Source organism: Pteropus medius, unplaced genomic scaffold, assembly GCF_902729225.1.
Source record: "Pteropus medius unplaced genomic scaffold, Ma_sr-lr_union100, whole genome shotgun sequence".
NCBI lineage: Eukaryota > Metazoa > Chordata > Mammalia > Chiroptera > Pteropodidae > Pteropus > Pteropus medius.
In genome coordinates this window covers 28,530,780-28,547,375 of record NW_024349802.1, presented here as the reverse complement: position 1 = coordinate 28,547,375, position 16,596 = coordinate 28,530,780, and the positions used below count along the sequence as shown (strand labels likewise).

Here is a 16,596-nt window from a genome sequence, read left to right as displayed (position 1 = left end):
ATGCAAAAGATCTAATCTATTCAGAGGAAGATAATTGCAGAGCTGCTAAGACAGAAAAGAAAGTGCTGCATCTCACCACTGTTGTGTGCCTCCAGCTGCGAGGCCGAATTGACAGCAACCTTGCATAGGGAACAGTAAAGAAGCCGTTTTGCCTTTTCTTCTTCAGTCTCTGCAGAAGGACATGAGCTATTGCCAGTGGCTGTCGTGGGGCTTTTTTCCACTTTAGAGGTGATCTCAGTTGTCATAACACTGCTTTTGCGAATTTCCACAGTTGTCGTTGATATTGCTGGTGTCCCTGTGGTACTGTCTGCATTCAAAACAGCACGGGAAAAAAAAAGGAAAAACAGTGATATTATCTTTCCCTATTTGGAGATGTATCACTAACATTACATTCTGCTAATATAAGAGCAGTTATCAAGGGGGTAAATAAATATGCCCACAATGTTCTCCTGTTAACATATGGCCTTAGTAAAATAATTTTTACATTGTATTATACCTTGTAATACATATATTTCTACACAGATGGCTTTAAAAAATAAAATAGAGAATACTTTTAAGATATTTTTATTTTTACTTATTACTTGTCTATTTTCCTTCTACATTATTTTCTATAATTATAAAAATAAGCACTGATTCTTTTGCACATACTTTACAAAAGAAAAAAAAATGGAACCCTGACAATATATTGCTTTGTCTAGATCAGCAGTTTAGAAAATCATTGCCCTATTTACGAAGAGTTGTATATTCAATACCAGGTACAAAAATTATCAATATACAAATACGAGAAATTCCAATATGGTGTATTTAGTAAATGCATGCTCTGTACCAGGCTGTGTTCTGGGAGTTTGTGACATAGTATTCAAACATCAACGGTCACTCTTTACAAGGAATTCACAGACCTGTCACATCATGTTAATGTCAAATGGTTTCAAGAGTTTGATAACCAATAAAGTGTTGATATATTATAACCCTACAACCCCCCCACCCCACTCCAAAGTTTGATCCTAAATCTGGAGTGATCAACCTCTAAAGTGAAACAATCTTCCCCTAACTTCATGTGGGTATACATAGCTCTCATTCCAAATATGCCAATTATCATGATGTCAACAAATGTTTGTATATCCAACAACGAACTGCAAATGAGCTCTATACTCATATTCTTTCTACTCTTATACTACTTACTCTGCCTCCTGGCTGGCTAGTTCTTAACCTCTTACTCAAAATATTCCCAGGCTGTCTGTCTGTCCAGCAACTGTTTCTCATTCCATATGCTGCTGTGGTCACTACCTAATGCCACATTGAAAAATGGATTGAGCAGTGACTATAAAAGACATTGGTCTGCCTGCAATGAAATGTTGTCCTCATAAACTCTTACTTCTTGTAAAGCTCATACTACCAAGAGTTGATTTCGGTTCCAGGATTCCTTTTAACTTGGATATTCTCTCTCTTTGATTCAGAATCAGAGGTGGGAATATAGGTGAGATTGATTATGGCTTCTTCCCAAAATATGGCATCAGAAACACTAGTCAATAAGAAGAGAAATGAGGTCTTGTTGGGGGCTTTTGCATAAAACAATTCATCTGGATATCATTTTCTTTACCTAACACTTCACACACTTTTTAATCACTTATTTTAGCTGCTAAGATCATCAAGTAAGCCTCCTTCGGTGTCATGAAGAATTATCCACCAATCATGTAAAAAAAAATCAGTTTCTCATGGTTAGGAAAAAATAAATAAAAATAACTGTAATACAATCCCCCCCGAGAGTTTATTTACTCCTTTGAACACTGAGAGGTCCATTTCCAGATTAGTTTTTACTTGCTTAATAAACTACCTGATTAAAGTTAAAATACCAGGTAATAGCCAGAAAATATTTCTAAGAGCCTAGATACGGCATAAAATACAATGACTGTTTTGAGATAGTATAGTAGCTGTTCATTACTCTCAACAAACCAGAAATGATTGTTTCAAAGCATATGCACATGTGTCTGTGAATAAATAACAAATAGCCAGTTAATTTGCTGAATGCTTTATATATATCATTTCATTTAACCTTCACACAAACTTGTACAAATGAAGAAATTCCAGAGTTAAAGAAATTTCCCAAGGTCACACAAGTACTATATGGTGAGCCAGGGCAAAGAGCTTCATGGAACGAAGAAATCACGGATTTTAAAAAATAAAAAAAAGGAACAAATGAACAGGACAAACAGAGACTCATGGCCATGGACAATGGACTATTGGTATAATACAGGAGAGGGGAGGGGGCAAGGGGGAAAAATAAAATGTTAAAAATAAATGAATAAATAAAATGTTTAAAAAAATAAAAAAATACAAAAAAGGAAATGATATCGTTGGCCAACACAGTGGTTCTCCATAGATAGTCCCAAACACCAGTTAGTTAAAACTACTAAATTTTTCTCATGATCAGCTGTATTTGGAGTGACACCCATATATACAGAGATATTTAAACTTAGTGTGGCTACATGCTAGAGCAAGAGTGTGATACTATGGGTATTATTTCATTAAAATCTAAGTAAAGATATTCCTAGTAATACCCTACTTCTAACAAATTTTCCCCTGGATTGACCACATTTATTTTACGTCTTGATCTAAAAATTGTACAGAGCATAGATCACAGCACTCCTAAACCAACTTTCCTATTTACAGTGAAATTCATAACAAAAGTATAGAATAAACAAAACCATGGATCTTCCAGTCTCGGTAACAGCTACATCAGTGTCTTTCCAAACACTAGAGGATAATGTACATTTATACCAAAGACTCCACAAGATTAGAGACTCCAGATTCTCCATGCCTAAGGCTTAGTAAAGTATTAACATTTTGTTGCTTGCATGAGACAGGCTTAGGGGAATTAGTATCAAAATGCTTGACTTCTGGGCTTCTACTTTGTTGCATCCTTTAGACCACATAGCTGAGCATAGATCTGTTATTATCAGTTTGCAGTAAATTTGAAAGAAATACAAACAGTTACATTTTTCATCTTAAATTTAATATATAGATCTTGAGTCCATAAAGGTAGGACTACTACTAATTTGTAACAAGACGTGAATTTTTCATTTACTTTTTATTTATAAGTGGTGAAAGGGACTTTTTTACATGAAAAAAGTAAGGTAAATATATTTTGAGATTATGCCATATTCAAATTGAATATAAATTGAATAGAAAATTACATATAGCAAAGAGATTTTCCTTACTATGATATGTTAAATTAGCAATTATACATAATTTTTATGCACTTATTAAAATAGAATCTTAAATCAGTGATCGTGTTAAAAGCATATACACTTAATATGATGGGATAAGGATTACTCCTGCAATCTTCCTCCTCAAAACTCATAACTCTTGTCTTACCATGAGAAAAGAAAAAAAATAAACCTAAATTTAAAGGCATTCTACAAAATTCCTGACCAAGAGTCCTCAAAACTGTCAAGGTCATCAAAACAAGGAAGTCTGAGAAAGGAAGAAATATAAGAAAAGGACTGGTTCATTAGTTTTGACAAATGTACCATGATAATGTGACATGTTAACAATAAGGGAAAGTGGGTGTGGGGTATATGGGAACCCTCTATAATATTCTTGCACCTTTTCTGTAAATCTAAAACTATTCTAAAATCAAAAGTTTATTAAATTTAAGAAAAAATAGAATTATAACCAGTCAACAAATAGCATATAATTTCAGTTACTTTGTAGAATCATAGTCAGAAGCTATAGTATAGTTTTCTTAATTTTTTATTAGGAAATTTCAGTCAATTTCTCAAGGTCACATAATGCTCTGGGGGAGAAACTGGGACTTGACATTGCATCTCCCAATTCCAAATACAGGGCTTCTTATACTACATTGCATTGACTTATGTATTCAAATTTCATTCCATCAACATTTATTAAGTGGCTATTTTGTGCTAGGTTCTATATTAAGCCACTAAAGATGAGAAGGCCAACAAACATCCATCATGTACTAAAGTGGTTTATGAGACATCCCATAATGACTTGAAATAATAATAAACTTAATCTTTAATCAGTTTTGGTCATTGCTATATCCTTGCACTTATACTTGGCATGAAAAGACACTCAATAAATATTTATTGAAAAAAATGAATGAATGAATGAACAACAATTATAGGTAATGATTGTGGAGCACTTTTAAAGCATTTACAGGTATTAACACATTCAATCTTCATAAAAACCTTAGAGGGCATACCATTTTCATCTCCATCTTATAGAATAAATTGAAGTATGGAGAGATTTGGGAACTTGCCCCATGCCAGAGCTGCCAGCTGTAGCTCAATAATTTAAACTCAGTCTGGCTCAGAAGCACATGCTCTTCATTTATTTTTTAATGCTAAATTTTTTATTTTTTCATAAAAGTATTGACTATGTCCCCTTCAGTCAATGCAAGTTGGTCATTATTTATTATGCATGTTTGAAAATCACATCCTAAAAATCTGACTTTAAAAGAAACTAGGCAAGGTCCAAACTAGAGTTGATTATGTATGTCCAATCATGCATTTATGCTAAAGTATTAAGTTGCTGGAATCCAACTTAATACTTTAGCATAAATGCATGATTGGACATACATAAGAAAAACCTACAGCTCTCAAATAACCTCTTGTGCAAAACGGTAAGTAAACCACAGGCCTTCCTTATTGCACCTTTTTCTTTCTTCCTTTTTTTTTTTTTAAGATTAGAAACTAGAATAATTTGCTTTTCTTAATGTTTCCCCAAGGCAGATTCACATTTATTTGCACTATTCAACCAATGACCCCCTAGGAACAATATATGTGAGAGGGAGCTAAAAATAATAGTGGTTCAGTGGGAAGAGAAAGGTTTGAGATGATTTGGGTTTGCATTTCTGTGCCATTTCTGTGCTACTGCCAGTGTCTAGTAGCAAATATTCATTATTGCAACTGTCACGATTTGGCTTTGGCATCAAAACAGGCTGTTTATACTTTGCAAATGGGGCTTTAGTTGAGAATGAAAGGAAACTTGACAGTATTCAGCGTGGTCCATTTGTGGTTCTCATTCTTGTCTAAAAACACTGTAAATTCTTCTTCAAAAATCCACAAAGCAAGAAGATTCCACAAAATACTAACATTGTGAATTGCAAATAATAAAATATAGCAGCCAAGTGACGTGGTCTGGGTAAGAAATTTATTCTCTCAGTTACAAACCTCATAACCCAAGTGGGAGACCCAGAGTTGTATTATTTAAGTTTTCTCCTAGGTAACAGGAATTAATATTATGACCCAAAGATGCTCATCATATTTCCTGTAGACTGAAGACTCAGAATTATATACTATTTATTTTCTTCTTTCCTGTGTGGATTTAAGTCTCACCGAGGCTTGCTACCAAGTGTGCAGAACAGCTGCTTCCTTAACTATGCTGACATTCTGAGGCTTCATGACACAAAAACCCCACAAGTTTTTAAAAATTATTTCTGGTGGTTTCTTTCCTATGGATTTTATTTAATTTAACCAACATTTATTAAGCATATTATGATGCTCTTAGACCCAAGCAGAAATAGTCCCTGCATTGGGCTCTGGACTTTTGAAGGCTCTACATATCACAAGCCACTGAAAGAAAAGTCTACTTTGTGTCTTTTGATCTCATGAAAAAGTTTTTAGAGAGTTTAATAACCAACTGAGCAGATGGGGATTATAGGAAAGAAATGTAAGAGCTGAACTGGGTGCCCCAAAGGTCAGAGTATAGAGTATGAATGTTCACAAGTTTGAGTGTGTTTGTGTGCGTATGTGTGTCTCTGTGTGTGTATATGTCTGTGTGTGTGCATGTGTGGCTATGTATGTTGAGAGGTAGGAGATCACAGCCTCTATATGGAAATCCAAGAAGGAGGTTGGTTTGTTCAAACTTGGCTACCTCAAATCACCAAAACGTATGGTTGCAGAAACTCTTAGAAGATGTAGTGATCAAGACCAGATCAAAGAAGGCTTGACTTGGGCCAAGCAACTGAGAGTGGAGCTAATGTGAAGGAGGAGGGGGCAGGAGAATCAGGCCAGAAAGAAGGAAGATCAGAGGTTCCTGAAGCACAGAGGGCTTAACAGGAATTGGTTGGCCAACCATAGCTGATATCTTCAAACCTGACACCTCCGAAATGTCCTTGACCTCCAAATGGACCTCTCTGGTTTGAACTGAGATTTCACCAAGTAAAAGAAGGTATAAAACTAGGCCATACTCTCTCTCTCTTACGCGTGCGCGCGCGCACACACACACACACACACACACACGTGCACACACACACACGCACACACACAGAGCAACAGGAAAAGGCAGAAGATATAAATGACTGAAACAGTGCAATTCACAGTATAAGCAGACAAAGTCCTTCCCCTCCCCTCAATATTTACTCCTTCCGCTCTGCTTCATTGGTATAGACAGTACTTCAAACTGCCTGGAAATTTTGAATCCGCAAAGTGAGGTTGGGGAGAAAGAACACCTCCCCCAGCAGGTTACCTGATTTGGGTGGGTTCAGTCACCACCCAAACGTTCTGACTTTGGGAACAGCTTCCACCTTGTCCCTGAAGATTTGTATCGCCACTTGGTAGGACTCAGGGCTGACTCGGGTGAGTGGATTCCTTATTCTCCAGATCAAAAAGGCACTCCGAGGCTGTGGGGCTACTAGGTGAAACTTGAGGTATAATTTGTAAATATTTAGCCTTATGGCATATGGTCTCGATTTGTATTTTTGTCTTGGCTCTGAAACCTTTGGGGTGGGCCTGATTGAACTCTCATGTGTCAGATCCTGTATTATAAACTGGAGAGCACAGTGCTCCACAAAAAAGGGGGTAGTTCATTATATCACTCTAGTCAGTTCCTGTCATTTTAGACATATGGGTCCAATTTTACCAGATGTTTTGATTATTATTTTGATAAAAGCCAAAAGTTTTATATAAAATTTCCAAATTTGAAGTTTCAGAAACTCTGTGTGTGTGTGTGTGTGTAAAAGTGAGAGAGAGAGAGAGAGAGAGAGAGAGAGAGAGAGAGAGAGAGAGAGAGAGAGAGAGAGAGAGAAAGAAGAAAGAAAGAAATCCTGTGTGGGCCCCAAATCTCTGTTTTTTTTTTTTATGAGAGCTGCCAGTTTTGAAAGGTGCTCTAGGGACTCTGTACCTGAGCTCCAAACACTGATCATTTCCACAATGGTTCAGGTCACGTGACCCGACTTAAGCTCTCCCTCAGAAGGCAAGGTCTCTTTTTTAAGGAGAAATACTCTGATTTCAGCTAGTCTTATTTTTTCTCTTCGCCAAATAATTTGCCCTTGTTCCTTTCTTTCAAGTCCACAGAAAGCACTCATTCTAGTGTAGAAGCCTTGGCATCTCTTGTTAGCCACCTGGAAGGGTTCATAACGTAATATTCCAGGGATGTTCTTGGTTGACGACAGTCACTTCAGCAATCTCTAATGTCTTATCATGTTAAAGCCCTACTTTCTGAAAGTCTATGGGGATTATATTCTCTACTTCTATAGTATATACAATTATACTCCATAACACAACCAGAACAGGGCTTGCTCGTTATTTGATAATTGATAAACGTAGAGCCTACTATCAACACATTTGTTGTTAGGCATTTGCTTTTCTTCAAAAAGTCGAGGTTACATCCCCACGAGGTGCTAGACTGAAAACTGGCACAGCAGTATAAATAGCAATCTCTGACCTGCTAACCTAAGTTTTCATCCTTAATCATTTTCCCCTTAGAATTTTTAAAACTTTTTTCACTCGTTTTTTTTTTTTTTTTTTTTCCTCTGCTCTTTTGGCTCTCACAACATCCAACAAAGATGAGGCCAAAAAGTTGAAAACTTTTGTGAATCAGAAATAACGCTGTTACTGTAAACCAGTGGTTTCCAAACTTTCATATCCATCACAACCACTTGGGGGAGGGGGATTGATAAAACACAGACTGTTGATTCCCACCCAGCATTTATGATTCCTAGGTCTGCACTGGGGTCTGAATATCTGCAAGTCCAACAAGTACCCAGGTGATGCTGCTGCTGGGGCTGGTCTGAGGACAACACTTTAACAGCCACCACTGACAGATCTGCCAATTAGTTTCTGCTTTAGCTTAACTGGTCTCATCTTTAGAGCTGTAATGTCACCTAAACAGAAAGTCATGAAAGTCAAAAAGGGAAATGAGGGATCGATCGGGTGGTTACTGTCCTGTTTTGCCTGTGACTAAGGTTGTTCCCGAGACATGGAACTTCCAGTACTAAAACGGGGCACATTTCCAGCAAGCCAGGATAAGTCGATCACTCTAAGGGGAAATTTGGAATAAATTATGAAACAACTCTTTAAAAAACATTTTAAATACTACCTAAGCAAGCAATGAATATTTCCATTGTACAGTACATTTTTTAGAGATATATGTAACGAAAAATGAGGGAGGATAGAGAAACATTCAGATCCTTGAAGTAGAAATAAATAAGTAAGGAGCTTCCTTACCCTCCCATTGAGCAGTGAAACCAGGGATTCTTTTGTAAGAATATAGTCTTCTCTCCCTAAATTAGAGTTTATGTTTCCAAGGAAATTTGTTTCCTATGTTGCTCACAGAATGTCTGTACATCCCTTCCAAGCATGAATTAATTCAAAGCAATTCAATTCAAAACTAAGTTAATCAGAAAGTAAGACTGCTAGGCCTTGAGAATTAATTGAGTAGGTCTGGCCACTGGACATACGTGGAATAAGCATTAACTTGTTTTGTTAGAATGTGCGAACTTTCTGATAAATAGTACAAAAAAGACAGAAAGGGGAAGACCAAAGAAATTTTATTTCAAAGCTATTTTAAGTGACTTGGATGCCACTAGATTAGGAAATGACCTTTTTAGGGTTCTAATGGAAAGGTGCTTCCCCACCCCGCTCAGAAAGGCAGAAGAAAAAGTCTTTTCAAATCTATAAATGATAGTTCTCCTGTTCCAAGAACTTTCAGAGGGAAAAAGTGTTGCACGCCACAGTAACAGCTGCCGTTTCATTAATGAGAAGACCTGTTTTAAAAAATCAGATTTGAAATCTGGGGAAAAGTCCAGGCATGGTTTTTCAGTGAAAACCTCTGGTACTGTATCTGTTTACAGCAACAGTCTTCTTTAGCCACATGCTTTAGCTTAAAAGTAAGGGTTTGCCTTGTGTCCTTAACTTCCATGATATCTAACTACTAAGGTTTATGACATCATAAATCATGAATCTTGAATTCTTTTACTAATTAAAATCGAACACAAAGTGAGGGAGAGTGTGCCTTCTGACAAATGAATTCAGAAAGTGTAGAAAACTGAGAATGTGGAGAAAGTCACACCAAGCCATTTAGGACACAAATCCTTGCTGTAGAATGCTGCTGGACAGCCCATATAACAAAAAGGAAGTAACGATTGTCAGCTCTTCAAATTTTTTTGTACCTTAGAGCTGTCTTGAAGATAAGAAAACAAACTCTCATAATGGATGGCACAATGATAAAATATTTAGCGTGGATATAATTTAGAACACTGTTTCATGTGGTCTCAGGCATTTTATTGTATGTGTAAGAGTTACTTAACAGTTTTCATTACAATATAAGTGTCTCATAGATAACTATGCAGAAAACATTTAAATCACCAGAAAGATACCATGATGTAACTGATATGTACTTGTCACACTCAAACATCTAGATTAAAAACTTATTTTTCAAATTTTAGGGCACCAGTTTTTAGGACTTAAGTGCCACTGGACAAATTTTGGGAAATGGTTGGCAAAAATGAGAGAAATACAGAAGAAGAGAGGGCTTTTAAAATAATTGAGAAAACATTCATCTCTATATATGTGTGTATATATATATATACACACACACACACACACACACACACACACACACACACACATATATATTTTTAAATGACAACATTTCAACAACTGCTAAGCATTCCATTTAAACTATAAACTGTGTTGTCTCAAGAACCAAACTACCGTTCATTACACTTCAAACAGCAATTTATTATGATTTTCCTCTCGGCAGAACAGAGTACAGAAGGAAGTTATCACATAATGCAATCACTTTTTGGTAGAATTTTTATCCTCAAAGTAGCTGTTTCCATGTAATGTTAATGTACCTCAGCCAAGATTTTTAAGACTTGGAGGACACATAAAAATTAGGAAAAATGTACACATCGAAGTAGAACAGGAAAAATCAAAATTCTACTCATTATTTACTGAAAGGTTGGCTGCTGAAAAATTAACAGAACTGCTTGGAGACTAATAAAATTTTGGAGCAAATGCCTCTCAGTGAAGCCGACAGACCTATTTCTAAAATGGTAAGTAAGATTCCCTTTTAATCGGCAGAAACCATACAAAACAGATGATCATGAAATTCCAGATATAAAATTCTCTCTCCTATTATTTCCATAAACTATCACACTGTTCCAGAAACTCTAAGCTACAAAGACTGCCCTTTGCACAAAAATCCTCCATACCATGTTTTCTTTTTGTTTTTGAGAATACATTTAGTATAATCGTATCATCATTTCTCTAAAACACTAACTGAAACACTAAAAAAATTATGTCAATCACTCTTTTGTCTAAATGATGCAGAATAATCATTTTGGTTTTCCTTAGCTCTCAATTAAGAGACTAGTTATTTCAGTATAATTTAAACAGCTTCAAATCCACTTACTTATTTTGAGTATATATGCAGGAAAAAAAAAGAGTTCTTCTTGGTTAGCTCTATCAACCAATATTTAACTTAATACTTTAAGATATATTTTAAAGGAAGACCTATGTTAAAGGCTATGCCACCTGAGAATTAATTTCAAAATAAATTTGTATTATCTCTGATAGTTAGTACTGGTCATTCTGATCCTGTAGAATGCTAAATATTTTTATAGCTATAAAAGGATAGAAATCTAGTCCCATGCAACCCGACTTCTAAAAAATGATAGCACTTCTGTTCCATTTCACCATTTGGGATCTATTTCATGAGTCAAATCTGAATACTATATTAGAGACATTCTAATATAGTTCTGAAATTTCATCGTTAATTTAGATAAACTAATTTTAAAATATAATTCTTAGTCAAGTCTTAGAAAATAATCATTATTTTATTTAGGATACATATTTGTATAGCTGTTTTAATTATCACTATTTCTACTTTTAACCAAAAGCAAACTGTAAAGTTAAAATTAAAAGCCAGCACTTTGAGTAAACCACTTTGCTTTATAGATCACATTAAAAAATTAATTTTCTTAGTATAGATTTGTGTATCCTGTTTTCTCTAAACCTGTTTTAAATCAACATTAGATTCTTTTGATGATGTTTCTCCAGAAATGGAAAAGCTTCACTGCAATGTGTGACTAGTTTTGTTCACATCCTTTCTGGCAGCCTCCTCTAGCTCAGGGAGGAAGCCAAGCCAAGAGTGCTAGCAGTCCAGGGCTGGATGTGTAGAGTGAAAAGTCTGAGTGGATAGGGAGTGTGCAAGGCAGACCACATCTGAGCCTGGCACTTGAAAAGCTGTTGCCAAGGAGTCAAGATCACAGCCAGGTCATGACAGCCAATTCACCCAGCTGCGGGGAGAAGTCAGAGCCAGAAGGCAACTGGGTGAGAAGAAACAGCCCTGGGGTATTTGAGGACGTGGCTTAAGACCATGGTAGGGAGACAAAGTAGTGACCATGTCAGATTATTTTTAGCATGAAGGCCTTACCTTTTAGACAGCCCTGTCATGGTTTTATTGAGAAAAGAGTACTCGTGGCCACTGCCTGCACCTCCCAAAGAAGGGGAGAAGAGGCAAAGCAAGAGATGGTAACTGTGTGTTTAGAGACTTCAGGCTTTATGACCCTGGATCACACTACAGGCAACTGGGATAAACAGGCAGGCAAGGCAAGTACAGGGCTAGGGTTCAAGCTCCTTTCTTTCCTGCTCTTTGGCTCAACTCATCTATTCTCTACCTCAACAAAAACAAAATAATATAAGCAAACAAATAAACAGACACACAAATATATGTATTTCTCCCTTTGAGATTTCAATTTGCACCTATAAGTGGCCCTTCACTGAGGATATTTCTAGAGACAGCAAATAAAAACTTTCCAGATTGGCTTGGGGGAGGGAAAAATGACCAAGAATTGGGCAAGTCAGCTAACAGGGTTGAACTGTATGATCTATTTCAGTGATATCATCTTTCCTTAGAAGTTCCTCCAGAGAACATTGATGCTTAGGCCTAGCTTTATAAAAATACAATGCTTTTTAAAAGCAAAATTGAATTCAAAGCAAAAATAAATCCACCTAGAAAATTTAAGGGCACAGATAATTCTAAGTGTTGGGGGAATTCTTGAAAACTGCTTAGACATTGAAAAAATAATATATTTTATTTTCACACATTTTTATTTTCCCTCGATATTTATCTTTATATTTATCTTTAGTGCTGCAATGCCATAATTGTAGTGGTCATTTGCTTTTACGTAGCACTTCAGCAAAATTCCATTGTAACTTAACCTTCAGAATACAGTTCCAAAGCCAATAAAAGTCTTGTCAGTCTGAGTTAATACATATTTCCTCAGATTGAAAGTTTAATTAAGTTGAATAGATGTGAATGAGATAGAAATTATTTGTATTTGCTTATTCTTTCTTTTTCTCCCAAGAGAGAACTAGAAAGAAAAAACAAGAGCTAAGAGTTAGGGAGATGTGTGTCTTATTTGCCTTTCTAAATTACAGATATTATAGGAAGAAAGCTTTTGTGAGCTTCTCCTCTTAAAGGGTATTTTTATCAGTCAGCCCAGATGGATCAATGTAATGAACTAATCAATAAGATTTGGATGAAATTCTTCTCTTTCAATCTTTGAAGGTCCCATCATCACAGATGCTCTATTTCTGTTGAGGGATCTATCTGTTAAGATTTCCGAGATGCTACTGCAAAAGGTGCCACCAGATATGATGTGTATATCACTGAAACACACAAATGTATGGTAAATGCCAAAGAAGCCTATAGCTGATTTTGCAAGATATATATTATACAATATATTCAAAATAATAGATGATGTATCACTCAAAATGAGAGAAAGACTGCTTTTTCAACTATTTTTCTATCTCATTATTTTTTGTTATTTAAAATTTTGCATGATATAGAGTAGCTCTCTCTAGTTAGTCCAACAACCCAGTTACTGTCTAGTTTTAAAGGTCCTTAATTCTAAATGTCATTACTGTTACATGAATCAGCTACTGGCTTTAACAGTGCATTCCTTTTAAAAGTAAACCTAAAAAATTAGAAAATTAAACGAATGTGTAACAAATTTAAAATATGCAAGTAACAGCAATGCCCAACATTTGTTTAGTCCCTGTTAGTTTTCAGATAATCTTTTTAGATATTTCTCTTTTTTATCCTCATAACAATACAGTGAAATAGGCATTAGAGTTCTTATTTTATAAAAGCGATATAAAGTCATTGATATAAAGTCACTGGCTAGCACCATGTAGCTGTTAGAAAAGCCATTGTCAGTACCAAGATTTTTCTTAGGATTTATTGTCGCCACCTGGTAGAAAACATTTAATCATCAAGACCTAAGTGTAAAAAAGGTTACATAATATCAATAGGATACTGCAAAACTATACAGTAATTTTTATTTCTCCAAAAATATTATTGCTAAGACAATGTATATGACTAGAATACATTATATATGTAGTTTTGAACTAATTTTATAGTACTTAGGATAAATATATATGGATTAAACATTTTTGTGTAGTAATATTACTATATTATTTAAATTTAATGAACCGCATCAGATTTTTAATACCTACTTATATTTACTAAAATTTCTAGCCTTACTTTTAGAAATCGCAATCATTTAAAACAAAGACAAAGGTATTCTTTTAAAATAGGGGTTATATCTCATCACTCTTTTCCTCAAACTACCACAATGCTGCCCTATTTTGCCCTAAGTAAAAGCTAATGTCCAACTGAAAGCTCTCCTCCTTAGATCAGCAACAAGATGAAGATGTCTCTCTCATCACTGTTATTCAACATTGTACTGGAAGTTTTAGCCAGGACTATTAAACAAGAAACAAAAGCTATCCAGATTGGAAAAGAAGAAGTAAAACTTTCTCTAGTCACAGATGACATAATATTATATATAGAAAACCCTAAAGAATCTAAAAAAAAAAAAAAAAAAAAATAGAGCTAATAGACAACTTCAGCCAAGTTGCAGAATACAAGATCAATGTACAAAAATCAATTACATTTCTATACGCTAACAATGAGCAATCGAAAAATGGAATTAAGAAAACAATTTTATTTACCATAGCATGAGAAAGAATAAAATAGTTAGGAATATATGTAATCAATGAAGTGGAAGATTATACACTGAAAACTCTAAAACATTGATGAAGAAAATTTTAAAACACCCAAATAAATGGAAAGACATTGCTTACTCATGGATTAAAAGACAGTGTTATTAAGATGGTAATACTTCCTGAAGTGATCTACAGCTTAAGTGCAAAATCTATCAAATTCTCTATGAACTTTTTGTAGATATAAGCAAGCTGACCTAAAGTTAATAAAGAAATGGAGGGATCCCTAATAGCCAAACAACATCGAAAGAGAAAAATAACACCGACTTATTCACACTACCTGATTTCAAAACTTATTAAAAAGCTACAGTAATCAAAACGGTGTGGCATAAGGCTAGACAGACATATAGATCAATGGAATAAAACTGAGAGTCCAGAAATTAACCCATACATCCATAGCTAGCTGATTTTTGACAAAAGTGACAACACAATTCAGTGGAGAAAGAATAGTCTCTTCAACAAATGATGGTGAAAAAAGTTGACATCCAGAGCAAGAGAATAAAGCTAGAGACCTGTCTCGTATCATATGCCTCTCAAAATAAATCAACAATCTATACGTAAGAGCTAAATTATAAAACTCTTAAAAGGAAACAGTTGAAAATATGTGATCCTGGATTAAGCAATGGTTTCTTAAAAATGATATTAAAAGCACAGGAACAAAGAAAAAAAGAAGTTTAACTTCAAAATTAAAAACTCCTGGGTGTCAAAAAAGTGATAAAAAATCTACAGAATGGGAGATATTTGCAAATCATAAAGCTGCTAGTGTTTAGAAAATAAAAATAACTCTTACAGCTCAACAATAAAAAGATGAACAACTCTTACAGCTCAACAATAAAAAGATGAACAACCCAATTAAAAACTGGACAGAATATCAGAATAGACATTTCTCCAAATTAAGATATACAAATGGCCAATAAATACAGGAGAGACGTTCAACATCATTAGTCATTAGAGAAATGCAGATCAAAACCACAATGAGATACCATTTCACACTCACTAGGATAGCTGAAATAATGGTGGGGGAGAGGGCGGGAATAAAATATCAAGTATTAGCAAAGATGTGTAGAAACTAGAATCTTCATAAATTGCTAGTTGAGATAAGATATGATGCAGTGGCTGTTGAAAAGTTTGGTAGTTTCTCAAAAGATTAAATATAGAGTCAACATACAACTCAGCAATTACACTTCTAAGTATACACACAAGACAAATGCAATATTTTCTAACACAAACTTGTAAATGAATGCTCATAACAGCACTTCATAATTGCCAAAAAAAAAAAAAAAGAAAGAAATCCAAATGTCTATCAACTAATAAATAGGCATACGAATGTGGTATGTCCATAAATGAAATATTATCAAGCCACATAAAGAAATGAAGTATCAATATATGTTATAAAGCAGATGAATCTTGAAAGCGTTATGCTAAGTGAAAGAAGTCAGTCACAAAAGACCGCATGATTCTATTTACCAGAATAGCCAAATCCATAGAGATAGAAAGTATATTAGTGGTTGCCAGAGAATGAGGGAAAAGGAAATTAGGAAGTATAGGGTTTTTTTTCCCGGTAGTGATGGAAATATTCTGGAATTAGGTAGTGTATTGGTTTTATGACACTGGGAATATACTAAAACCCTCTAATTGTATACTTTAAAATGGTTAAAATAGTGGATTATGTTATGTAAATTTTATTTCTATAATTTTGTTTTGTTTTTAAAACCGATGTCCTTGTGATGGCCAGAGGCCCTATGTGGTCTGGTCCTCCATTATCTATCTGGCTTTACCTTTTCCTACCTTCCCTTTATTCTATCTGTAACAATCACACTGCACTGGACTTTTTGCTCTTCTTCAAGCATTCCAAGGATACTCTCACCTTAGAAACTGTGAGTTTGCTATTTCATCTATCCAGAATACTCTTCCTCAGAGAGTCAGATTACTCATCCCCTCCCCATTTTTAAATCTGTATCATTTTCCCAGTGAGGCTTTACCTTATCTTGGATAAAATCGTATCCCTCCAGCTATGCCTGTAATTCCCCTTTCTCTATCCTGCTTTCTTTTACTCCTCAGAATTTATCACATTAAAATATGCTATGAAATATATAACAATCTAAGTGTTGTTTATTATCAGTCTCCCTCCAGTGGAATGCAAACTCTACAAGGGTAGGGGTTTTTATTTGTTTTGTTCTCTGGTGATCTTTAGTATCTAATACTGTATCTGAAACATAATAGATTCTCAATAAATATTTCTTCAGTAAATGAATGAATAAATGGAAAAAAACAACCC

At 34.9% G+C, this 16,596-nt stretch overlaps 1 protein-coding gene across 6 annotated transcripts in view; it reads right to left on the bottom strand.

Moving 5' to 3' along the window:
• The window catches only part of ZNF385D (zinc finger protein 385D), a 268,358-nt gene that overhangs the window by 17,519 nt on the left and 234,243 nt on the right, over nucleotides 1-16,596 (bottom strand). For 5 of the 6 annotated variants that reach the window (XM_039836766.1, XM_039836769.1, XM_039836765.1 and 2 more), the window contains one exon: nucleotides 77-307. The exons of the other annotated variant lie outside the window; for it this stretch is intronic. In XM_039836766.1, the coding sequence (XP_039692700.1) occupies nucleotides 77-307 (231 nt within the window). The remainder of the gene's footprint in view (nucleotides 1-76; nucleotides 308-16,596) is intronic. 6 annotated transcript variants of the gene reach the window in all.